The 27,398-nt window shown below is 41.5% G+C and overlaps 1 protein-coding gene across 1 annotated transcript in view; it reads left to right on the top strand.

Moving 5' to 3' along the window:
• Pex7 (peroxisomal biogenesis factor 7) overlaps positions 1–27,398 on the top strand; it is a 62,730-nt gene that overhangs the window by 6,030 nt on the left and 29,302 nt on the right. Inside the window, exons 4-8 of the mRNA XM_041654940.1 lie at positions 13,710–13,787; positions 14,312–14,420; positions 22,825–22,931; positions 24,468–24,581; positions 26,578–26,633. Coding sequence (XP_041510874.1) covers positions 13,710–13,787; positions 14,312–14,420; positions 22,825–22,931; positions 24,468–24,581; positions 26,578–26,633 — 464 coding nt within the window. The remainder of the gene's footprint in view (positions 1–13,709; positions 13,788–14,311; positions 14,421–22,824; positions 22,932–24,467; positions 24,582–26,577; positions 26,634–27,398) is intronic.

Below are 27,398 nucleotides of genomic sequence, written 5' to 3'. Positions count from 1 at the left end.
CATTTATTCGTCTGTAATAGTCACGGGCCACTGGATTCATGCTGATATATAGTCATTTGTTTTTTAACATGTGTTAAATCTATAAAGAATGTATAGACCATTTTCATATAACCAGTGATCCCTGTATATTCTCAAAGAAATTCTGTGTAGAATGTCCCCATTCTTTATGACTCTTTCTATTTTAGGAGCTAATGCATTTGTCTTTCAGATTGTCCTAGTAATGATCAGAAAAATGGCTCCTCTTGTGCTCCAAAATGGTTTTTTGTTTGTTTGTTTTTTTCAAGATGGGGTTTCTCTGTAGCTTTGGAACCTGTCCTGGAACTAGCTCTCATAGACTAGACTGTCCTTGAACTCACAGAGATCCTCCTACCTCTGCCTCCCAAGTGCTGGGATTGAAGGCCTGCGCCACCACCGCCCTGCTCAAATCTGCTTTCTGTAGCAGCTAACTCTTGCTTCAGATAGCGTTCTCTGAAGAGGTGAACCTAAGCCCAAACCCGCCAGCCTAGAGAGAAGCTTTGGAAATAGTCATCATGTCCCTTTGGATTTCCCCTTTAGAACCCTCGGCATTTCTTCATCTTGTCCTCAGCTGACATGACCTCTGCCCTCCGAGAACTCTCTTTTGACACTCCCCTTTCTGCTGTCGTGCATTGAATACGTTCTGAAATGTCACTATTGGTCTTTCATAGTCCTGAGCCCTCAGTTCTAGTGATATCTTCTGAGGATAGCCATGTTGTGTCTCAGTGCTGGGTTACTCTGGGTTCACAGGAAAAGCTCCAGATCTTTGGTATTTGAGCTGGTGTTGAATCTCTTTAGTTTATTCTGTATTTATGAAACCAGGTTTTTGTTTTGTCTTGAGTTGAAGATGTACTTTGTTTTGTGCTATGTGTGTACTATTCTAGATTGTTTTCCTCTCATACAATTTTTAAATATTAAATTTTATTTAGATATGTATTTTGTGGGGGGCATGTCTCTTACATATTTGCATGTGTATGTTCAAATATGTGGGGGCATGTGTGTTATATATGTGCACATTTGGGGGTGGCATATGTGTTGTGTGTTTGTGTGTGTGTAGGCGACATGTAGTTTGTGGTCTGAGTGTGTGTGGGGATGGCATATATGTTCTGTGTGTATGTGTAGGCGACATGTAATTTGTGTGTTTGAGTGTGTGTGTGTGCGGCATAGATGTTGTGTGTTTGTGTGTGGGGGCGTGTATGGGGGCGGCGTGTATGTTGTGTGTTTGAGTCTGTATGGGGGCGGCATGTATGTTGTGTGTTTGAGTGTGTGTGTGCGGCATGTATGTTGTGTGTTTGAGTGTGTATGGGGCGGCATGTATGTTGTGTGTTTGAGTGTGTATGGGGCAGCATGTATGTTGTGTGTTTGAGTGTGTGTGCAGCATGTATGTTGTGTGTTTGAGTGTGTATGGGGGCGGCATATATGTTGTGTGTTTGAGTGTGTGTGTGCGGCATGTATGTTGTGTGTTTGAGTGTGTATGGGGCGGCATGTATGTTGTGTGTTTGAGTGTGTGTGTGCAGCATGTATGTTGTGTGTTTGAGTGTGTGTGCAGCATGTATGTTGTGTGTTTGAGTGTGTATGGGGGCGGCATGTATGTTGTGTGTTTGAGTGTGTGTGGGGGCGGCATATATGTTGTGTCTTTGAGTGTGTGTGTGCAGCATGTATGTTGTGTGTTTGAGTGTGTATGGGGGCAGCATGTATGTTGTGTGTTTGAGTGTGTATGGGGGCGACATGTATGTTGTGTGTTTGAGTGTGTATGGGGGCGGCATGTATGTTGTGTGTTTGAGTGTGTATGGGGGCGGCATGTATGTTGTGTGTTTGAGTGTGTGTGTGCAGCATGTATGTTGTGTGTTTGAGTGTGTATGGGGACGGCATGTATGTTGTGTGTTTGAGTGTGTGTGTGCAGCATGTACACAGGGGGAAACTGGTTCATTTTCTATCACTCTCCTTTTTATTTCTTTGAGATGGAGTGTCTCACTGAACTCAGAGCTAGCCTAGCAGCCAGGGGCTCCAGTGATCTCTGTCCCCCGCCCCCATAGTGCTAGGGTTACAGGTGTACAGCCACGCCTCGCCTTTTATGGTGTCCTGGGGATTAGGACCCAGGATCTCATGCTTGTATAGCAAGCACTGTTTCTCTCTGAGCCATCTCTCTAGGTCCCTCATCTAGGTACTGCCTAAAAAGGACCCAGGCATCACATCAGGTTGGTGGGTATGATCTCATCACATGAGCTTGGGAGTAGTGAGGGACGTAGAGATCCAAGTCCTTTTCCTATTCTGAGTACAAAGGAAACAAAATAGGTTCAGGTCAGAAACTAACGTCTGTTTGTTGAGTAAATTTGTAACTGAGTGAGCGTCGACAGTTCCTGTTTTTTTCACCAGTGTTCAGGAAACCTACATTACAAAGTAAAACAAGCAATGGGTTGTCTCCTGTACAGCTAAGTTGTATGAGGATACCCAGCATGGCTGTAGGTACCCTTGAGTAACCCTGGATAAATTATTTATTTTTTCTAAGTCCTGTTCCCTTCATCTCTAAACCATAGTGGTGGTTTAGGTCAGGGTCCTATGGATGCTTCAATTCTAGCTAGCACTGGTTAGATATGAGCTAGTGGTAGTATGTGCTTTCATAGTGAGATTAGGAAAATAAAACACTGAATTTTTTTCTTTTCTTTTCTTTCTTTCTTTTTTTTCTTTTCTTTTTTCTTTTCTTTTCTTTTCTTTTCTTTTCTTTTTTTTTTTTTTAACACAGGGTTTTTCTGTGTAACAGCCCTACCTAGCTTCCTGGAACTCATTTTGTAGACCAGACTGACTTCAAACATACAGAGATCCACCTGCCTCTGCCTCCTGAGTGCTGGGATTAAAGGTGTGCCCCATTATGACCCTGCTAAAAGTGTAGTTTTCAAGTGCTTATAAAAGCTGATCTTTTAGCTGAGTGTGCCACTGTTAGTGCTCTGTCACAGACAAGTTGCATTTGTGTATTTTATAGTAATAATGTGCCGTGTAAATTAAGTCCTTAAATGTGAATTAATGAAATCTACCCTTTGATAATGACAGAAGCTAAGCTATCTATAATGATGGATACCAACAAAATATTAATATAGAACACTAATCAGCCATATATTTGACACTAGTGTGGTCCCTTTAGGCATATTTTTATGCTTAAAACTGAACAAAAGATTTTTCCACAAAAGGGATTTTTTCCCCCTTTTCATTTGTTTATATTTTTGTTTACATTTTTGATGATGCTGGTGCTAAACCTAGTTCCCTGTGCATGTTAGGGAAGCGCTCACCTGCTAAGCTGTACTCAGCTTCTCTCTTAAAGGATTGTATAGGGAAAAATTAACATGATATGTATTTCTTTTATATATTTGGTCACAGTTGGCCATTTATTTCAGAGTAGATTTTAGTAGACTTTGGAATGGCAGTCTAAAACTCAGGAACTTTAGAAAAAACTAGCTTCTAGTTAGATAGGTGCTAATTAGTTTTCTTTGTTTGGATTCTACTGCCAGTAGGAGCTAATGTCTGCCCTCACTGGTAGAGGAGCATCGTGTAGTATTCTAAACTCTCTACTTGTGCTCAGTGCCAGACATGCCTATGTTGGTAGCACATGCTGTATGCATCAGGCATCTATGAGACTTGTATGCTAATCTCCGGTAGTCTGGGATCTGTATGCTAATCTCCGGTAGTCTGGGATCTGTATGCTAATCTCCGGTAGTCTGGGATCTGTATGCTAATCTCCGGTAGTCTGGGATCTGTATGCTAATCTCCGGTAGTCTGGGATCTGGCAAGCGAGCCGAATCATTTGGTTTGACTGGAGCAGAACAGTGTGTGGTGCATTGGTGGGAGAGGAAGTTGGGCAAGTAGGTACGGGTCATTTCCCAGTGGAGCCCAAGTACAGTATGGTCCTATCTAACAGCTACCACTGAAGAAGCAGATAAAATTCCACTTAGCCTGCTTCAGAAGCTTGCTGTTAGATAGGACTATACTACAATTCTGACATTTGAAATTTCCAAATTTATTATGAAAAAAAGTGTGCAAAATATTTAACTGAGTTGTTCTCAAACATTAAGCATTGCCAAGGTTGCATTGAAATGTTTTTATGCTCAGGTCACAGTGTGGGGGTGGGGCAAGTTGTCAGGGTTGTTTAAGGAGTCCCAGATGACTCCAGTGTGTGACATTGTTAGGAAATCACTGCCTTAACTTCATAGGCATTCAATTCTGATGACCTCGATGTGTGTGCTGTCTAATGTTTTGGAGAGTATAATAGTCTGAATGTTGATGTAAAGAACCTTTAATAGCTGTTCAGGTTAGTTTTCACAAGGAACTCAACACAACCCTGAGCCATCCTGGAAGAGAGTCTTAATGAGGTATTACCTAGATCAGGTTGGCCTGTTGAGGGTTGTAGAGAGTCCAGCCCCTGGTGGGCAGCGCTGTTCTCCAGGCAATGGGTGCTAAATAATGGCAGCGAGGAGAGCAGCAAGCAAGCATCATTCACTGGTTCTCTCTTTGCTCCCGACTGTGAATACGATGTGACCAGCTGTTTGAGTTCCTGCCTTGACTGTCTTGAAATGATGGGCTACATGCTTGAATCGTAAGCCTAACAAGCCCTCTATATCCCCGTGTTACTTTGTGTCAGGGTATTATTTTTTTGTAGCAATAGAAATGAAACCAGAACAGTAGCTTTACCACGCATAGTTTTTATTATTCATATTCCATTTATCCAAACTCAAAACTTCCTTTAAAAATTTAAAGATGAGAGAATGGTGGTTTTAAATAGATAGAAGTGGTAATAAAATTTGTTTGGGTAGAGAAGGATTTTCATACACGATCATTGCTACTGTGTTTGTCATCTTTCTCATGCACTCAGTATGGGTGTCAATGGGTGTCAATACTAGGCCTGACTCCAGAGCAAGAGCAAGAACCGTAGAGAAGAATTAGAATGTCATCTCCTGTTTTAGAACCATTAGGAGACATATGTGGGAGAATTATTTAGTTTTTAGATCTTTTTTGTTTTGACAGAGTCTTTGTTGACTGTGAAAGACATCATGACCACAGCAGCTCTTTTGAGACAAGGTTTCTGTAACAGGAGGAGCGGGCTGCTTGTCATCCCGGTCGCCTGGCTAGCTTACACCCAAAATGATCACACAGAAACTGTATTCATTTCAACACTGCCTGGCCCATTAGCTCTAACTTCTTATTGGCCAATTCTTACATCTTAATTTAACCCATTTCTATTAATCTGTGTATTGCCACGTGACTGTGGCTTACCGGCAAGATTCTAACCAGCATCGGTCTCAGGCAGAAGATCCATGGCGTCTCTCTCACGCTGCTTCTTTTTCACAGAATTCAGTTCTGTCTTCTCCGCCTACCTAAGTTCTGCCCTATCAACTAGGCCAAGGCAGTTTCTTTATTCATTATCCAATGAAAGCAACAAACAAACAGAAGGAACTCCTACACCAGGTTTCTCTGTGTAAGAGCTCTGGCTATCCTGAAACTCACTCTGTAGACTATGTTGGCCTCAAACTCATAGAACTCTGCCTATTTCTGCTGCCCTAGTGCTGGGATTAAAGGTGTGCCCACTAGGCCCTGCTCTATCATGGCAACTCTTACAAAGGAGACATTTATTTGGGGTGGCTCATTTTCAGTTTAAGAAGTTCAGTCCATTATCATCTTGACAGGGAGCATAGCGGTGTGCAGGCAGAAGTGGTGTTCAAGTAGTAGCTGACAGTCCTACATTTTGTAGGCCACAGGAAGTCAATTGAGCTACTGGGCATAGGAAACCTCAGAACCAACCCCCACAGTGACACACTTCCTCCAACAAGACCTATCCACTCCAACAAAGCCATATCTACTAATAGTGCCACTTCCTATGAGATTATGGGGACCAGTTAAATTCAAATTATCACAATGGTTGTGTAGTGTTGGCTGGTCTTGAAGTTGCTATGTAGCCAAGGATGGCTTTGAACTCAGGACCCTCCCACCTCAAATGCTGTAATTATAGGAATGTGTCACCCAAGACTGACTTTACTTGCTCTTATTTTATAACTTTATATGTGAAACTGGAAATTATTTTTAGTTTTGTTATAAACTTATATAAAGTATCTCATGGAAGAGTTATTTTAAAATATATAATACTTAATTTTTTTTTTAAATTTTTCGAGACAGGGCTTCTCCGCATCTTTTGGTGCCCGTCCCGGAACTAGCTCTTGTAGACCAGGCTGGCCTCGAACTCACAGAGATCCACCTGCCTCTGCCTCCCGAGTGCTGGGATTAAAGGCGTGCGCCACCACCGCCCGGCTATAATACTTAAATTTTATTTAAGAGGAATATAGTGTAATAGATACAACTATGTAGTTTAAATTATTTATATTTTTTGTTATAAATATATGTATATATTTATTTCAAAAGAAACAGCGGAAATGCAGTTCTAAAACTAACAATATTAGTTGCATGTAGAGCAAGTGGAGAGAAGGGCACTGACGCAGAAATGGAAGTGAGGTTTCTCTAACTATAACTCATAATTGTGACCTAGGACCAGTGAAACATTTTACAAAGTTAGAAAATTACAAAATTAGAAATCATAATTTAAAGCAGGACAAAAAAGAGATGATCTAGGGCCTGGTAGCTAGAAATTTTAAACTTCATTCAGAAGAATCGGTGTTGTTACTCTGAAGGTCTCATCTGTGTCCATAATAGAGGATGTCTAGCAACAGTTATACCATTGAAACCAAACACTTTCCTGTAAGAGCTCGGGAATAAAGAAGATAGATAGAATGCTCATCTTAAAATTGTGGGTGAACTAGCTGTATAAACTTGTGGTTTATTTTTCCTTTGTTAAGGATGTGTCTTCCCTGGGTCTTCGCCCTGTAGAGAAGCGTTCCCTCCTCTTCAGTGGTGAGCATCTTTAGTGCCTAGACAGCAGCTTCTAAGTAGTCTTCTAGCACAAACAGTGATTCTAGGATTGGATAGGAAACAGACACTGTGAATCTAAGACATCTTCTTGTGTCAGAAAGCAAGAAAGCTATGAGAAGACTTTGGAGACATGCCCAAGGTTGCGAAGAGACAATTTGAAGGGACTCTCAGTGGCCAAAGATCACAGTCTGTGCATTGGAAAGAACAAATGAAAACACAGAATATGTACACACACATCCACACAATCATGTGTTTATTTTTTGCACATGAAATTGTGAAAATCAGAAGAAAGTCACCACTGGTAAAGATTGATTGGATTGCCAACTCCATTTTTCTGACCACTAATGAGGGATCATGGCAGGTCTGGTCGTCTCTCTAGGAATTCATTGTGAAGAAAACAAGAAGTTGATTAGAAAATTCCTTACAGTAGAATCTCATGAAACATACGCAGAAGGAATAAAGGCAAATTAGCACATCGTGGCCACTAATAAAATAGTGACTCTGGGAAAGAGTCATCTGCAGATACTAAAACCATTAAACAAGATTGAAACATCTCTGCAGTCTAGGATCACGAAAAGTGGGCCAATCAGAAGTTAGAGCCTCCTGATTCAATAGAAGGCTAGAACAATTGAACTGAATCTGATTAAGCCTCCTGATCTAACTTCCAGTTTCAAGGAAATAGGAAGAGTGATGGACTGCTATGAGGAAATGGCCACAGCCAGCATGTGGAGCCTTGTGCAGAGTGAATAACTTCATTCCTTCAGCGGATAGAGGCCTTGGAAGGCAGGGAGAGAAAGCTACGTGGGAAGGGGCATGCCATCCTAGCCTGGGATCAGGAGACATTACTCTAGGTGCGATTCTCAGACAGTCAGAGAATTGGGAGCCGCTGTTAATCTTGTCAGGGGTACATAGGACCTTATGCTGACGTTGAAAGAAAGCCCTTATCTGCTGAAGCACTTAGGAGTGAATTGATCTGATAGTAAACTGTTGTGGCCAACAGTCAGCCGGCCGTGGATACAGTGAAGCGAGATGAGCAGAATGACGGACAGAATGTGGACAGCTGTGAAATACTCTGCAGCTTCGTACACGCTTTCAAATTCCCACGCTGAAAACGATTCAAAATTTGTCCTATAGCAAAAGAAACATATAGCCCCTTTTAATCATTCCGTAATTAAAAGTCATTGTCCCTCCTTTGCGTTCATGCAAAGGTAAGTGAGAATCCTGGGCAGGCTTCTATTTGACTGTTTTTAATTAAGTAGGCCAGCTTACAAAAGGGCAGCATGTTAGGGAAGATTAACCCGAGCTCTTTGGGAGTTGGTTTCAGTTATAAAATATTTCCTTTCAAACAGGTTTTGATGAGGTACAGCTTTGGTAAAGTGACACAAAATATTGCCGGCGACTTTTTGTTTGTTTTTCTCTCTCCTATTTTTCCAATTAATTTTACTCAGTGCTAAGAGTAATTTCATAAGTTAGGCCTTTATAGTAAGTACCCTGCTTTTAAAACTTCAAGTCAGGTACCGCACCTCTTCTTCTTTATTTATATTTAATTTGACTGTCTGCTATGCCCATTCTTCGAGTGGTAGTGGAGGGGGAAACAGGGAACAGAGAATGAACAGACAAACACACAGAGACCAAGATGTGCTTTTTGTCAGGGTCACTGTGTATTCCAAGAGCGTCTCTTAGCACTGCTGAGTGTGAGACGCCGTGCTTGGCCCAGCTGGGAAAATTTTGAGCAGGTCTGCCATGGCCTTGTGTTCTGAGAGGCCATGGTAAGGGCTGAGAGTGGGTACAGTACCGCCAGTGGGAAGGGGCAGGAAGAACATTCTCGAGTCTGAGGAGAATAGGAATGCAGAATTAGGTAGGAACGTGAGAAGAGCAGTGTGAAGGGCAAAGCAGAGGGAACCAGGAAGGCAAGGCTGGGCTAGGAACAGTTATAATTTGGCCATTAGTGACGATAAATGGAAAAGCATTACTGATTTCTTACATTGTTAGGAAATATTTCATATATATAAATATCTATAAGATGTAGAAATGGAACATCGAACACTTAAATATTTGCCATGTAGCGTAAGAAATAAAGCACTATTTATGCTCTGAGGTCCCTGATTACCTCTGTATAATCTTACACTCTCCCCTTTGCCTTTCCTTTTCCCCAGAAACAGCACTTTCTTCAGTTTTCTGTTTACACTTTCTTTGCTTACATATGTATGCGCTCCAAAGCCACGCATAGTTTTGCATGATTTTGACCTTTGGGCAGTCCAAATCATCATGAATGAATCTTACAGAACCCTGAGTGAAACTGAAAAGCTGCAGAGGCCACATGATGTTGAAAGGCTTTGGCCAGGGCAGTGGCATTCATCTGTACTTATAAATATGCTTTCATGCTGCCTGGATAAAGGCTACACTGCATAAAATCAGGCAGGAAGGGATGGGGAGGGTGGTCAGGGAGTTGCTGTACTCTTAAGTGATAGCTAATGGTTGATGACATTCACGTCGCGGAATTAGCAAATTTAGACATGGCCATTAAGATGACCCCTCTTAATTCTTAGCTCTCTGTTCCTGAGGGAGGGCAGGCTTGTCTGTTGCTTCAAGTCTCTCCTGCTCTCTCTCCCCAAAGGCTACTATTTTATAATGCTCAAATCTCTGCTGGGTAGGTTCTTTCCTGTTCATGGTATTGAGAAGGAACTGGCTGCCCTTGTTAAGTCTTGGTGGTCTTTACCTTTCCTCGCAGGTTTTAGGAAATGACACAACTTTATGTTTATGCGTTTATAGATGCCTGCTCTTGTCTGGTGTCCAGCCGTGTCATCTTCATGCCCGTGTTACTAGGTATTTAGTGTCTGTTGACGAGTTGAGTGAATTGACTTGAGGCTAATCCAGTGGAGCCCAGGTCTCTCTTTTCAGCGGTATCCCCCAAGCATCTCTCAGGCTGTGAACTGTTTTTAGAACTTGAGGAAATTACCCATTTGTTCTAGACACCCTGAATGGGTAAAGTTTCATGTTACCTTCCTTCCTCTAGTCTTCCACTTTGTAAATATCTCTCACTCACAGTTGCCTGGAACCTTGGTGTTGTTCTTTAGTGTTTCCTAGCCCTAATCGCTGGGTACTGAATCTTCCTATTTATATATTTTTACTCTTTTTGAGTTAGGGTCTTACTATGCAGCCTAGGATGGCTTTAAACTTACGGCGCCTCTGCCTCTACCTCTTGAGTACTGGCTTCAAATGCCTGTGCTACCATGCCCAGCTCCTTTGTGTCTTTGGCAGTGTCTCTGGTCACTGATTCACCTCTGCTTATTAAGTCTACAAACATTTTAGCCAGCCCTGTGTTCTGCTGGAGCCTGCTTTTCTGAGTATTAAGCCAACTCTTCACCACAGTTCTTGTCCTAGGGTTTCTGTTGCTGTGAAGAGACACCATGACCATGGCAACCCTTATAAAGGAAACCATTTAATTGGGATGGCTTACAGTTTCAGAGATTTAGTTCATTATCATCATGGTGGGGAACATGGTTGAAGACATGGTACTAGAGAAGGAGTTGCTGATATATAGGCAACAGGAAGTAGACTGACTCACTGGGCATGGCTTGAGCATATAGGAGACCTCAGAGCCCACCTCCACAATGACACATACTTCCTCCAACAGTATCACACCTACTCCAACAAGGCCACCTTCCCATTACTGCGCTCCCTTTGGGGTCCACTTACTTTCAAACCATCATAGTACTCCATTTGTACTTATGTCTGTTTTAAATTTAATTGAGTTTGATTTTTTGCATATACGGTGTGCTGATATGTATGAGTTCATGTCAGAGTGAGTGCATGTGCACTCAGAGGCCAGCTCACAGTCTCTGGTCTCACACAAGCACTGTCTGCCGTACTTGCAGGGACATTGGCAGTGGGAGGGGTGGGCTAGGGTGAGAGTGAGGCACTCTTGGTATTCTGTTAATACAGTTTGTTGTTTGAAAACGAGACAGAAGCTAAGCAGTGGTGGTGCACGCCTTTAATCCGGCACTAGGGGGACCGAGGCAGTCTGATCTAGAGTGAGTTCCAGGACAGCCGGAGCTACACAGAGAAACCTGTTTTAGAAAACAAACAAAACAAAACCCAAAACAAACCAATTTGTTTTGTATTTGGTCTTATTATGTAGCCTTGACTGACCTTGAACTCACTATATTGGCCTCCTCCTGCATCCCAATTGCAGGGATTATAGATGTGTGCCATCACACTGAGCATAATGCAACATTTTAAGAAATAAAAATGCAAAAGGTCCTTGATATACAAAACATAAAATTTCTACTTATTTACTTTTTTCCTGGAACTTTAATAATTTTCCCATACCAATTTTATTGAACTATAGTTAACAAATAAATATAATCTATATTTCATGCCTACAGCAGTAAGTATGCCTTACCTAAAAACTGAGTGTTCCCTGAGTTATTATTCCCATAATAAAGTGAATTAACTCAATCATCACTTAACAGAGTGACCATTTTATGTGTGCATGGAGAGAACATTTAAGATAACTTCCTTAAGATCTTTTAGGCATTAACTATAGTTATTATGCTTTACTTTGTATTGCTAGAATGTATTGATTTATAGCTGAAAGTTTACCTTTTGGCCAACGTCACTTTTACCTCTACGTCTACCTCCCTAGCCTCTAGCTACCACTATTATGTTCGACTTACTTGGATTCCATGGCTGTCTTAGTGACTTTTCTGCTACTGTGAAGAGACACCATGACTGAGACAATTATTGTAAATGCAAGCTTTTAATTTGAGACATGCTTACAGTTTCAGAGGTTTAGTCCATTACCATCAGGGGAGGGAGTTGACAGCATGCAGGAAGGCATTGGAGCAATAGCAGAGAGATGTCTTGGTCTGTGGGCAAAGGGAAAGACTGGGCCTGGTGTGGACTTTTGATACCTCAAAGCCCACACTATTTCCAGCAAGGCCACATTCCTAATCCTTCTAATCCTGTCAACCGTTCCACTCCCTGGTAAATAAGTGCTCAAATATATGAACCTGTGGGGGCCATTGTTATTCAAACCACCACAGTGTCTTAAATGACAAAGCATCAAAAGTTAAAATAAAGTCCAGATCAGTATTACTGATGTTTCCCTGAAGCCTCTTCACAACAAACCACAAACACTGATATTTCCAACACGTATGTGGGAGGTAGAGTCTTAAGACTCGAAACAGCCCGCTGACTGGTAATAACGACAAGCTCAGGTGGATGTCTGGACTGCTCTCCTAAAGGATAGTTAGCAATATGTCAGCAAATGCAAGTTAGAGTAGGGGTGGTGTATAACTTATTGTATAAAGTGATAGAATGAAAACTGAGTGTTCTGGTTCCTTGTTGAACTGGTGCACTGAGACAAAGGACTGTGTTGGAGCAGCACTGCTGGGTACCCAAAGCTGCCTGCCCAGAGCTCGGGAAGGCCACGTGGGGATACTGAGTTTTAATGCTTTTTGATGAATGCTGGGGAAGCAAGCTTTTATTTTATTTTATTTTTTTAAATATTTATTTATTTATTATGTATACAATACTGTCTGTGTGTATGCCTGCTGGCCAGAAGAGGGCACCAGACCTCCTTACAGATGGTTGTGAGCCACCATGTGGTTGCTGGGAATTGAACTCCTTTGGAAGAGCAGGCAATGCTCTTAACCTCTGAGCCATCTCTCCAGCCCCGGAAGCAAGCTTTTAAAGATGATGTTCTCTCTCTCTCTTTTTCTTTCCTTTCTTTCTCTCCTCTCTCTCTTTTTCCCTCCCTCCCTCCTTCTTTTCTTTATTATTATTATTTCTTTGTGTGTATGTGTGTTTTTTTTATTGAGAAAAGGAGAAAAAAAAAACAAGTTTCCACCTCCTCCCAGCCTCCCATTTCCCTCCCCCTCCTCCCACCCTTCTCCCCCTCCCCCCACCCTTCTCCCCCTCCCCCCACTCCTCTCCCCCTCCCTCTCCAGTCCAAAGAGCAGTCAGGGTTCCCTGCCCTGTGGTAAGTCCTAGGTCCTCCCCGCTCCGTCCATATCTAGGAAGGTGAACATCCAAACTGGCTAGGCTCCCACAAAGCCAGCACATTAAGTAGGATCAAAACCCCGTGCCATTGTCCTTGGCGTCTCATCAGCCCTCATTGTTCGCCATGTTCAGAGAGTCCAGTTTTATCCCATGCTTTTTCAGTCACAGTCCAGCTGGCCTTGGTGAGCTCCCAGTAGATCAGCTCCACTGTCTCAGTGGGTGGGTGCACCCCTCGTGGTCCCGACTTCTTTGCTCATGTTCTCCCTCCTTCTGCTCCTCATTGGGACCTTGGGAGCTCAGTCCAGTGCTCCAGTGTGTGTGTGTGTGTTTTTTGGAGACAGGGTTTCTTGGTGTAACAGCTCTGGCTGCCCTGGAACTTGCTTTGTAGACTTGGCTGCTGGCCTCAAACTCTCAGAGGTCTACCTGCCTCTGCCTTTGAGTGCTGGGAATAAAAATGTGCACCACCACTGCCTGACTTTAAGATAACTTTCCTATCTGTTTTGACATTTCTTTGTGGTGCTATGAGTAACGAATGATCAATTGGTGGATTTAAAAGTGTGTATAACTTGTCTTGGTGATGAAGGTTTAGAAACTGCAGACTTCTGTTAAGACAGAGTGGATGAATGGACAGGATCACCTTTCTGTTGTTCAGACACCATGTAGAAATGGGTAGCGCTTAATGTTTAATACACTGAGTTGCAGGTTGACAATGATACAAAGAGCTGAAATATAATATTTAGCTTGATGCTGTTTTACTTTCTAAACATTAATTTTTTTTTTAGGTGTATAGTGTTGATTGGAGCCAAACCAGAGGTGAACAACTCGTGGTGTCTGGCTCATGGGATCATACTGTCAAAGTGGTATGTCGGTATTACTGCATTTAAAAACAAATAGTTTCCTTCCAAGCTTCCATTGAAATATTTTATTTTCTAAAATACTCTTTAGCAAATTTCCAAAGGATTTACTTAAATGTTTGTCAACATTTTTAAAATTTAGTCTTGGCTACTACCTAATAATTAGCTTAGTGGTGATTATTTTAGTCCCTTAAAGGCAATGAAAAAATTTAATCTTAAGAATCTTTGGAGCCGGGTGGTGGTGGCGCACGCCTTTAATCCCAGCACTCGGGAGGCAGAGGCAGGCGGATCTCTGAGTTCAAGGCCATCCTGGTCTACAAGAACTAGTTCCAGGACAGGAACCAAAAAGCTATGGAGAAACCCTGTCTCGAAAAATCCAAAAAAGAAAAAAGAAAAAAAAAATCTTTGAAATATATGTCTCTTATGTGTATATGTTATTTATGTCATACATATACAGTGATACATAGCATATATAAAAGTCCATTTGTATTTACCTTTGTTAACTCATTGATCTTCTCATTGATTTTCAGTGGGATCCTACTGTTCAGAACTCTCTCTCTACCTCTACTGGGCATGAGAGTGTGGTCTACAGCACAGTCTGGTCTCCCCACATCCCTGGTTGTTTTGCTTCAACCTCAGGTAACTCGGAATTTCCCAGAAGCCTTATGGGTTGACTACCTTTTTACCATTAGGTGGCGCTGTGTACTCTCTAAAGTCAGAGAAAATGAAAGTGTTAAGGTACCCATTTTGGATTCTTAGGATAGTTAGGGTTTTTTTTTGTTGTTTTTTTAAATGTTGGAGGTTGAACCCAGAGTTTGGACATGCTAAGTATGTACTGAGCTACATACACAGCCCTTAAGACCTTTCTTTTCTTTCTTTCTTTCCTTTCTTTCTTTCTTTCTTTCTTTCCCTTTCTTTCTTTTTTCTTCTTTCTCTTCTTCTTTTATTTATTTATTTATTTTTGTCAGTTTCTTGACAAAAATTAACCTAGAGCTGAGTCCCAAGATTGTGTTTCAGTGAATAATAGCCCTTTTACAATAAATATTAGGTTTTTCTTTTTGGTACAGACAGATTTGTGGCTTATAATGTCATAACAGGTTTAAAAAATATATTTGAAAGAGGAGGTTTGCTTTTGTTGTTGTCTTGTTTTAGAACACTGTTGAACCTGTGAGACAGAAGTGGGCTTTCTAACAAGAAGGTTGAGTTTGGACCTGAGATACATGTCTTGGTGAATAAAATTGTGTCCTTGGCTTATAGTTGGTTAACTAAAGCCATTTCACGTAACCAGAGCACCCGGGGAAGACAGAAGCAAGACAGATGGAGGCACTGCAGCCCTCAGAGACAAATGACTCACAGGCAGGTTTTGTAAATAAAGTTTTATTGGAGCATAGCCACATCAACTCATTTGCGTATCGACTGTGGCTGCTTTCTTATAGTCCTAGCAAGTTAAGTAGTTGTTATAAAGACCTGGTAGCTCCCAGAGCCTAAACATTTTCTTCTAGCCTTTTATAGGAAATCTGTGTTGATCGCTGGAACCTTGGGGAGAGAGAGAATTAGAAGCTCTTCTGCACAGTTTGTTGTTTAGAGAGAGAAGGCACTAGCTGGAGAAGGAGGTCGTGAGCTTCCAGTGTTGTCTCTGTATTTAACAATCCAGCCAGAGGCAGGCAGCCACTAGGTAGACCTAGTGTCCCTTCCTTGTCAGTAAACTGTTACCAGTGTCCTGAGCTGCTGAACTATGAGAGTTGGCTTTCACAACAGTAAGGTTCACAGAGATCCTTTGCTAGTTGCTTATAATTCTAAAAATTATGAAATACTGATATTCCCTAAATTCTTGAATTTGTTGTTTGATTGAAGACAATTAAAAACCTGTAGGTGATTTTATACATTCAGATTATGTAATTTTTGAGATTCTAATAGTAGGAAATGGTAATATTGTTTCATTTGTTTGCTTTATCAAGACAGGGTTTCTCTGTATAACCCTGACTGTCTTGGAACTCTCTCTGTATACCAGACTGGCTTAGAAGTCAGAGATTCACCTGCCTCTGCCTCCTGAGTGCTGGGTTTAAAGGTGTGCAGCATTACCACCCTACTGAAATAATATCTATGTGTGAAAGTATCATTAATTTAGGAAATGCTTGGCCTTGATAAAAATAACCAGTATTCTTTTTTGAAATGAAGAGCAGTATCCTCTGTCAGCTTGAATGAGTACTATTACCTCTAGGATTTCCAAGTTTAAATCATAGTTTTCTTGAAAAATCTATGATTGGAATGAAATCTTTTCCAAATGTCAAGTCTTTTGGAGTGAGTCTAGTGATACATTTTTTAGTTCCATTTTTTTGAAGATTTAGTATAATCTGAATTTTCTTTGGACCACCAGCTCACAAATAATGATATGGAGACTTATTAAATGAAAACTCAGCCTTAGCTTAAGCCTGTCCCACTGGCTCTTATTACTTAATTAACACATATCTTTTATTAATCTACATTCTACCACGTGGCTTTTACCTCTCTCCCATTTTATATGTCTGACTCATTCTACATCTCAATGGAATCTCCTGCCTCTTTTCTGCCCAAAGTCTTGTCTATACCTCTGGCCTAGCTATTGGCCATTCACAGCAATGTATAATTACAGCTAATCATACCTTGTAAATGAATAGTATATAAAAAGCATTTTTAATACACAGGCTGACCCTTTGACTATCTCTAGAATTACGCTACTCTCATCTTTTATGTTAGAAATAGAAGTAGTGATCATACAGGCCAACATTTCTTTACTTAAAAGTTTTTTTTTTAATTTTTTTAAAGGGTCAAAGCAGCTGGTGACAGTGGCGCATGCCTTTAGTCCCAGCACTTGGGAGGCAGAGCCAGGCAGATCTCTTGAGTTTGAGACCAACCTGGTCTATAGAGTGAGTTCCAGAATGGCCAGGATTACCCTGTCTGAAAAGCCAAAAAGAAAAAGAAAAGAAAAAGAAGGGAATGTCCAAGCTGACTTAAGGCAGTTGATAATGTATTTGCTGCCATGGCACGATGTCTGGAATTAGGTCTGGTTTTGTAGACACAGCTGGATGTGGGCTCTTTCTTCTGTTCTGTTGGCTTCAGCATCAGATGATGGCAAGACAGTGGCTTCTACCCCTGCTTTAATTCTGACTTCTACCCTTGAGTAAAAGTGAGATCTCTCTTATACACTTAAGAAGGATTTATTTTCTGTCATGGGTTCCAGTGGGTTTATGTAGATATTCCTAAGTGAATTGCTGTCCCCGGAATAAGGGGATGTGGTGTTTTGATTCCTTCAGAGCCGGCCTTAGTTCTTGTAGTTGAGAGTGGAAATAGGCGGTGATATCCAGAGTACATGTGAGGAGGGTGGAGTGAGTCCTGGCTAGGTGACAGTAGGGAGATCTGTTAGGGAGCCAGCATTCATTCAGACGACTCTACACCTGAGGTGTAGCATAAATCAGTGGGTTTGATGGATTAAATTAAGCACTGGACTTATAGGGTATAAAATATGTTCCTTAAAACAAAGAATCTTTTAAAACCTTTCCTGTGAAATTTGATTCAGTAAAGCTATCCTAAAACTTATTTGAAAGTTGGTTTACCAAAAATGTTTGCCATTTTGTGAAATACTGCTTCATGCTAGTTTTCAGTCAGTAGATTGCTAAATAAATTTGACGAGACTTAAAATTATCAAAAGGATTTGTGGTATGGAAAGCAGGTATGGTAATAAAACTGATTGTACCTTAGCCAGAGAAGTCAGGCCAACCACTGAGCAGATTTTCTTTGCTTATCTTGAGTGTGTGTGTATGATTTTTGAGTCACTGAAGTTCACTGTGTAGTCCAGACTCACCTTCAGTTTGCGGTCTGCTCCCTCAGCTTCCTTAGCATTCAGACTATATAGGTGTGCCACCACGTGACTACTTTTCTTTAGCTATTTCCTGCGTCATCTGTGTGCTCTTTTATGACTAAATGCCTTTCGTGCCTGAACACTAAAATTCTTGATTATTATTACACAAGAAATGTGAGTCTTATTTACTAGAATTTAAAATCATTTGTGGGTTCATTTTGATTTTTGAGACATTGTCAGCTAGTCCACTAAATACCCACTGCTGCTCAGCATTGGAGGGTTGGTGACGAAGAATGGAGCTCTCTTGCCCTCCTTTGAGCCTATGTTAATAAGAAAACAGCTAAGAAGGAAGAGGAGGAAGAAGATGATGGTGATGGTGGTGTTGATGGTATTCTTTAGAAAGTAGCTAGGAACATGGACTCTGGAGTCCTAGTGCTTGGCATCCAGTTCTGCTTCTTCACTACAAGCATGGCTGTCTTTGGGCCTGCTCTTTAACCTGTATCTCTCCATTACCTCTAAAACAGTGGTGGCGATAGTAAATACATCAGGTCGTTATCATAACTAAGCTGATGTGCATCAGACTTAGACACTGTCTAAGTACAGGGGACGGACCCGGGAAAGAGACCTCATTTGATGATGAGTGAGAACTCCTGAGGTTTCCCGGAGGAAACAGTGTCTGAGCCCAGACCTCATAAACAAGCGAGAGAGAGGTGACAATGGTGTGGAATGTGTGGTGACAGGGTAGCCTAGAGAGCATCCAGCTAACCTTTGTTATTATACATGCTGCCCTGGAACAGCCCATGCTCATCTGCCAACAGTGTTTAAAGTGGCTGGCTATAGAATTTTGGATGTATGGTTAGGTAACAACGTCCTAGCCCAGTGGTTCCAAACCTGCTGTCACGACAATCATCCGGGAAGCTTAAACAGCTGCAGAGTTCCGAGCCTTTTTAGTTCTGGGAATCAAAATGCCCTCAGGGAGGAGTGAGTTTGGGCTGGTATTTTAGCTGAATCAAGCAATTAGCCTTATTTGGGAAGTGCTTCCTTGTCTTGGAATAGCTCTGTTGGAACTGCTGAATTAATGGTGTTATTTCTGTTGATGTAATGAGAGCTGCCACACTGGCGTTCATAGACACACATCCATCTGCTTTAAAAACCTACGGAGTAGCTTCAGTGCTGGATTCAGAGAGAACTGAGAATCCTTTATTTTTCTCTTGGTTTGTGAGTTGTATTTTGGTTTTAAACAGTTTGCTTTGTCATCTGGCTCATAATAAAACAAAGCGAGATTTCTCATAAAAATCGTCTCAATTACAAAGCTTATGCTAACGATTTTTTTCTTTTTCTGTTTTCTTCTGAGACAAGGTTTCTCTCTGAGGAACCCTGGCTGTTTAGCTGTCCTGGAGCTCACTCTGTAGACCAGGCTAGCCTTGAACTCAGAGATCCACTTGCCTTTGTCTCCCGAGCACTGGCATTAAAGGCTTGAGCCACCGACTTAAAATACTATTTTTTTAGTGGAAGGGCAAATACTTACATCAGAGATTCTCACACAGTACTCACACAGCGTGTGTACACTATGCATGCACAACACACACAGCACGTGTACCACACACAACACACATACCACACACACACATACACACAGCATGCACGTAGCACACCTACCACATGCATCACACACATACCACACACACAACATGCACACAGCACACATACCACACATTCACACAGCACACACACACGTAGCACACATACTACACACACACACAGCATGCACATAGCAACATACTACATATACACATGCACACAACACACGCACATCACATATACCACACACACACATGGACACAGCACACATACCACACACAGAGCATGCACACATACCACACACAGAGCAGGGGTGGGAAGGGCTGCGTTACCTTCAGAGTTGTGGAGTATTTGGAAAAGTAGAAATTTGCTGTCATTAGCTGTTAATCCCAATAAGGAAGACTTGGGAGAGCGCCAATCTAGGCTTGTCTCCCATAGCAGTGCGCTCTCATGACATTATGTTTTGTGTGGGTCTGGTAGTTATATTAACAAAATTCATGTTTATAAACTGTGAGGTCAATAGGAAAAATATTTGTGCTATTTCTATAAAGAGGATTCATATGAAGTAAACTTTCTTTTGAACCACGAAAACTAAATTATTGTTATTACAGACTCCATATAATTGCATAAGTCATAGCCAGGCCTGAGTGTGGGTTCCAGCTGGTTCTTAGATAAGCTTCGTTCTACTTTAAGAAAAAAGTCATATTACATCTGACAGACATCTGGTGTTTCAATTAAATTCATTTATTTGGGGCCCAAATTGCTTTTTTGGTGCTCAGTTCCCTTTAGACCATACTTTCAGACTCTTTGCAGCCTTTCCCAGGCTCCCCACACTTCCTGCTGTGTGGGCTTAGCCTTGGTACAGAGCACTTCCTCTTCTGCTGGGTCCGCTGTCAGGGCAGGCCTGCACCTTGTAAGACTCTCGTAATTCAGGTGGGTCTCTGGTGACACCATGATGTCCTCATAAATGCCTAGATGACAGTGAACTGCCAGCAGGCTGGAGATACCGTTTTAAAAGGCCAGACAAATAAAACCATTATATGTCCCGGGGACTGGAAGAGTTGGGCATATCATTGTCCCATGTGGCTAGACGGTCCCTTCTTACCCGGAAACACTGATGAGGACAGAGTGCCAACTATATTCAACTATCAAGGAAGTAGGACTATCACATTTACAAAACAGTCTCCTTAACTGCAGAATGGATGGCCTAAAAACCACAGCTTTTAGCAGAAAGGCTTCCTGAATACGGTGGTGCAGAGCCAGATACTGTGTCAGAGAAATAGAGGAGCCATTTACTCAGCCTTGAGTGTGGGCGCTGTGTCACCTTATGTCTCAATTTGGGTTTTCCTAGCACGTCTTTGTAAGCAGCACTGGTACCACGAGAGAGAATTACACCTGAGGACCCTTACTTTCTGCAAGGCACCGGCCCTCCCCTCCCCTGCTGCACCCAGGACAACCATGTTTGCCTTCCCTCCCTGCCTGCCTGCCTCCCTCCCTCCTTCCTTTTTTCCTTCCTTCAAGACACGGTTTCTTTGTGTAGCTTTGGCTGTTTTGGAATTTGTCTGTAGACCAAGATGACTTCGAACTCACAGAGTCTGCTTCTGCCTCCCGAGTGCTGGGATTAAAGGTGTGTACATGACTGGTCATATTTGTCTTCTAATGACAGATATTGCTCAGTCTAATGTCTGCTTTCCCTGTGCTAAAGTCCGTCACTTCTTCACTCTGTCCACTCTGTACTCACTGTAAGGTTTTGGTGCTTGGAATCCATTCACACCCTCCGATAAGGGAATTACCCAGGGAACACAAGCCCATTGGACTGCAGATGGTGTTTATTCATGCTGATGTGACTTTATGGTTTCCAGCCTAGTGTTAGGAAGTTTGGAGAAGTTAGTTAGCAGCACTTGGCGTTTCATGGGATGCAGTAGAAGCCTCATGCTACAACGGATGTTTTCCTCTGGGACTTGATTTTTCTAGAAGCAGAAAACTTAGGGAGGATCCCATTTACTCTCTCCATAGTGCTGTGTCTCTTTGCCGGCAAGTGATCGAACTAGATCTACCCCAGGTCTTTATGAAATGTGTTGAAAGCATAGCTCAGAACGGGAATGATGCTCAGACCGCTCACTTTGTGTCTCTTACCTGGACTTGTCCCTGTATCCTGATGACTCCATAGCCCAACTTTCTCCACATGGTGATAAGCTTGGTTACCAGCAGCTTCCAGATGCTGTGCTTGGTAAATTCTGTTTTAAGAGAGGGGATTTTGAAAAACTTGTAAAATAAAATTGCATGTTTACAGTCAGACCAAAGAGAGGACAGGGCTGGAGGCTGGAGGGTGACTTTTCTTTCTCCTATAGTTTTTTTTTTTGTTTGGTTTTTTTTTTTTTTTTTTTTTAAGCAAAACAACTAAACACTCACCTTTGGCTGCCAGCTGAGGTCTGCGTCCTTCTAGAGCCACAGGTCGTTTCAAAGTCCTGTTTCAAAAGAGGTCATGTGTTGTTTTGGAAGAAAGGTGTGGCTGCAGACCAGACACTGGGCGTCCACTTCACTACTGTAGGCATCGAGGGCTAAAAGAGACCACAAGAGATTGTTTAATCGTGACTGTTTGGAATTCCGAAACAAATCCTACTGGCTGGTGGCTAAACTGGGGCTAGTGATTATTTTTAGGCCCATTGAAGGTATTTGAAGCTCTCACATGGACCAGAACTCTTCCCGTTCAGACTCATTCTTTCATCCCTGCCATTCTTAGATCCCAGAATATTACTTACTTTCATCTAGCAAAGTGACGATGCATTTAAACAGTGCCAACCTTATTTTAATAATGCAAAGTATAATAATTTTTTAGCTTGTTTTCCCAAGGAGGAAATTTTCCCTCTCACTGCTCCATTAAAATGTAGCATATCTAAAATCCTGAAGGAGCCAGATGTTGTAGGAGCTGCGGGCTGCGTTCCTGCCACTCCAGTTCCTGGTCGCCTGGCTAGCTTATGCCCCAAAATAACAACACACAAACTGTATTCTTTTAAACACTGCTTGGCCCACTAACTCTAGCCCTTACAGGCTAATTCTCATATCCCGATCAACCCATCTCTAATAATCTGTGTAGCATCAGTCTTACCAGGAAAGATTCAGCATGTCTGACTTGGCAGCTTGCTTCATGGCATCTGCCCGCCCGGGAGAGGGGAGCATCGCCTCTGAGCTCCCTTCCTCTTCCTCCCAGCATTCTGTTCTGTTTACTCCGCCTATCTAAATTTTAACCTATCAGGGCCAAGGCAGTTTCTTTATTTAACCAATGACCTTCCTCCATCAGCCAGAGGCACGGTTCAGTGGTGCAGTGTGTGCTTCTCGTGCTTGAGGACTTGAGCTCTTCCTTAGCACCAACACAGACACTAACAGAATCTCCTACGGTAACAACTTCTCCATTTTGTGTCTCATTGTGAGAGTCAGACTCTCCTCTTTGATGTAAAAGCACTACCATGGTGTTGCTCTAAACCGTAGTTCCTGATGGTCTTAAATATATCTAGGTGCAGTATCCTGGCAGTGGCATTTCTCACTTGACTTGTGGTGAGCTCGCCCTTGCTCTGAGCACCCAAGTGGGCTGTGGATGTTGACCAGGTCTTTCCTTTCTATCAGGTGATCAGACTCTGAGAATCTGGGATGTGAAGATGGCAGGAGTCCGAATTGTGATTCCAGCACATCACACAGAGATCCTGAGCTGTGACTGGTGTAAATACAACGAGGTACAGTACGGCTCCCCGCAGAGCACTGTTCTCAATGGTAGCTGTGCCTTTGTCTGTCTTGTTGATGTGGACTTTGGTGCTGTTTCTGACCATTAAGTTAAATTCAGCCCCTGTCACTTGTAAATGTGCCTGGCCTGCATTAGCGTGAATTGGACTTAAGTGCTCCTAAAACATCAAACTAAGGAATAGATATTCTTAAGAGTTCAACAGTGCAACCTTTCCTGTTTGTTTTGGAAACTGCTTTACACATTACGTAATTTGTATTTGTGTGATTGCTCTTAACCTTGGTACTCCAGAGTTTGCGTTCATTTGTTTTTCAGGTGTCTAGTCAGGCTACCAAACTGTTTATAACTTACTTTTTAATTTGACAGTTTATCAGTTTTTAGGGTGAATTTGTTTTATCTTCCTTTTTAAGCCGAACAGTTTCTATGCTTCTGTAAGATAGTGGTACCAATGTGAAACTTTTTAAAGCTTCAGCTAAAATATCTGAGCATGAGAATTAAAAAGTAGGAATATAGGGATGAATATAAATACGTTAATATACCTGTCTATATACCTCAAGGGGCTTATTGGCTGAGAACTAAAATACCTATTTTGTTTTCTCTTCCCTAGGTTTAAATTAACTTAGGAAAGTTGAAGGAATGCCACACTGGCAGAATTCTTTAAATAAAAAAATATGTATATTCAATAGAAGTATTTAGGATTAAAAAAACAAATAAAACAAGCACTTTGCTTTTTCAAATAACTTTGTGTCATCTTGGTTCCCCGACACGCATGTGTTTGAGTGTGTGTGTGTGTGTGTGTGTGTGTGTGTGTGTGTGTATGTATGTGTACTGAGGATTGGACTCAGGCGCATTTATGCTTGTGAGACAAGTATTCTATCACTGAACTACATTGCCAGCCCAATGTCTTGCCTTTTGATGCCTGGTAAGACCTCAGAGCATGTTTTAAACCTCTTAAAGAGAAAGATGGGCTGAGTTGTCACAATGTTTTAAACCCTTGTACATCTATTGCTACTTAAGAAAGTAAGTTAGAAAATCTACAATGCTGTTTGAGACTTTGCCTTTCTCTTGTGTGTGGTGTTCTGTCTTGTACTTGAAACATTTGGTTTCTTCCCTCTCAAGTTGCATGTTTTTGTTTTTGTTATGAAATGACTATTTTGGCTCCTTTCTTTGCTTGTTATACAACTTTATAAAATAGATCATGGGTATATATTTAACTACAAAAGTGTGTTATTGCCGGGAGATGGTGGCGCACGCCTTTAATCCCAGCACTCGGGAGGCAGAGGCAGGTGGATCTCTGTGAGTTCGAGACCAGCCTGGTCTACAGAGCTAGTTCCAGGACAGGCTCCAAAGCCACAGAGAAATCCTGTCTCAAAAAACAAAACAACAACAACAAAAAAAACCAACCAAACAAAAAAAAGTGTGTTATTGTTCCTAGTGGGAAAGCCTTAGGACTGTTTAATTGCAAAGATGTCATAGTTTTGTTTCTATTTATTTATTTATTTATTTATTTATTTTTCTGAATTGTTTTCAGAACCTGCTGGTGACAGGAGCAGTTGATTGTAGTTTGAGAGGCTGGGACTTAAGGAATGCACGACAACCTGTCTTTGAACTTCTTGGTCACAAGTATGCTATTAGGAAGGTGAAAGTAAGTCTTTTTATTTTTACACATAGAATAAAAACGCAAGCATGTATAATCAATGAAGCCTGTGTAAAAGTATTTAGGCATTGAAGTTGTATAGAGCTGGGGATCAAGCCTGGGCATGGAACAGGGTAGGCAGTCTTCTACTACTACATCCGTGGCCCAGGCTAGGGAATGTTCAACTCCTTCATCCGTGGCACAGGTTAGGCAATGCTCTACTCCTACATTCGTGGCACAGGCTAGGCAATGCTCTACTCCTACATCCGTGGCACAGGCTAGGCAATGCTCTACTCCTACTCCTACATTCGTGGCACAGGCTAGGCAATGCTCTACTCCTACTCCTACATTCGTGGCACAGGCTAGGCAATGCTCTATTCCTACACCTACATCTGTGGTACAGGCTAGGCAATGCTCTACTACTGAGCTATGTCTGTGGCTCTTGGTTTTCTGAGACAGGATCTCACTGTGTAGGCCAGGTGACTTCAAAATTATAGTTCTCCTGCCTCAGCCTCCCAAGTGCTGGGATTGCTGATACCTTCTTATATGTGCTTTTGTTATCCAATTAATGCTAATATTTGAAGCTAAAATTAGGTCATACATCTAAGTAAACTGGGATGATATAAAGATATAGTACTTCATGTTAAATAAAAACCATTTTTTCATCTTGTTATTAGTCAATTGATTATTTTAACATTTTAGCTGTAGTAGTTTATATTTAGGGTTTATATTTTTCATAATTGTCTATTTGTTGAGTGTGTGTGTTCAATGATTTGGAGAGATGGTAGTTTTTATTCTCTAGCGTGATGATGTATATAAAAGCTATTAATGTGCAGGGTATAGAAACTTTCTAGTCTGAACAGGAGAGAAACACACTTTTTGATGGGGCTTCCAATAGGCCTACCTCATTGTGAGGGAACTTAATTCGGTTCCTTAGCTTCCTGTCAGATGATTCTGCTGTTACCATGAAAGACTCCTGATTTTCAAGTTTTTACACCAAGAGCTTAGTACTTAGTAACATTTTACTTTCGTTAATTTAATTTTTTTTAATCTTGTCTTTGAGAATCTCATACATGCATACAAAATATTTTGGTCATCAAAAACCAAAAAAAAAAAAAAAAAAACCAACAAAACAAAAAAGAAACAAAAAAAATGCAATGAGAGTCAATAGGTTGTTTATCATTTATGTTGACGCTGCTGCCTGATGTACTGGCTACATCTCATGACAGACATTACTTAGGGAAAATAGGTGTAATTCAGTTTCATGGTGGCGAGGCAGTTGACTTGGACTAACTTGGTCTAGGATTATGGGAGCGTGCAGCGCAGCTTACTCATATTGCCTGGATTGGCGACAAGAGAGCCCACTCATAATCTCCACATCTAAGCTTGTAGCTCAAAATTCAACAGCGAGTCCCATGTCCAAGAGATTGTACAACCTCTCAAAACAGTGGCAACACACTTCAAATGAATGAGCTGTCAGGGACATTGCCCATTTAAACTGGGACACTGGGCTTAAAATTTACATTTTTATCCTTGGTATAATTTTTCATGAGCTATAATATATAAATAACATTAAATTATTTAAAAATCTATATTTAGCATTTAAGTGATTATTTTGCTGAGAGTATATGAATATCAAATGTATTAATATAATGGACAAATTCTATAGTTATTGCCTGTATATATACTGCCACACACTTCAGTCCCTTATATTTGTAGAGTTATGTTTAGGTAGCTCCTAAGCATTTATATTTACTCTTTTTCAAAATAACAACATTTAGGAGTACATGTTATAAATTATTTCTATAGAACTTGAGGGATTTTCTTTGGAGAATGTAAAAATTAAAATTTTGCTATAAATGAATACTTGAAAAGTCAAAATAAGTCCATAAGGCCCGGGAAGGCACAACTTGAAGTGACACTCGTGGGTCAGCCTCAGTCAACTGTGTTTGTGGGGCAACTGGTGGAGTAGCAGCTGTGACTACACCTGACTTCTCTCTTGCAGTTTTCGCCATTTCATGCTTCGGTGCTGGCCTCTTGTTCCTACGACTTCACTGTAAGGTACTGAGATCTTTAAATACATTTTGTGTGCAATATCAAGTAGCGTTTGTATCTGGGTAACTTTTCTGCGGTAATGGACCGCATTATTAACAATATACCTTTCCTGCCTTTTCCTCCTAGCTAGTCACTCTGTAAGCCACATCTCCTTGTCCCGTGTGCTGTAAAGTCTGCTGGGTTTGTGTGAGGACACTAAGCGTTGAACTTAACCAGCCTTGTCATCTTAACCTCCAGAGCTCCTCTTCTTTCTTTCTCAGTCAGTGTTTGATCTGGCAGGGTTCCTATGGCTGTCTTCCTGCAGAGTGCCCCTCTGCTGGAACAGACTGAATTGGGACCTTGAGAGAAAGTACATGCCTCTAACTTGTTTTCCTGGAAGGAGCCTGTATAAGAATGCAGACCAACGGGCTGGAGAAATGACTCAGCAGTTAGAGCAATGGCTGCTCTTCTAGAGGACCCAGGTTCAATTCCCGGTACCCACATGGCAACTCACACCTGTCTATAGTTACAGTTCCAGGTCTTCTCATGCCCTCATAAGACATACATGCAGGAAGAATACCAATGGACATAAAATAAAAATAAGTTGCAAATATTTAAAAAAAAAAAAAAGAATGCAGGCAAACTAGGGAATAGAATCACACTCTAGCCAGGATGAGGTGGAAGGTGTTGTTTTGTTGTTTGGTCTTGCCTCATGTACCCACTCTATCTGTGAGCTCCATGTGCAGCTAAGGATGACTTTGCGCTCCTAATTCTCTCACGCCCACCTCCCTT

This window comes from Microtus oregoni, unplaced genomic scaffold, assembly GCF_018167655.1.
Source record: "Microtus oregoni isolate MIOR12 unplaced genomic scaffold, Mior012 000006F_ref0000085, whole genome shotgun sequence".
Taxonomy (NCBI): Eukaryota; Metazoa; Chordata; class Mammalia; order Rodentia; family Cricetidae; genus Microtus; species Microtus oregoni.
The sequence above is the reverse complement of the archived record's forward strand: the minus strand, read 5'-3'. Positions and strand labels throughout refer to the sequence as shown.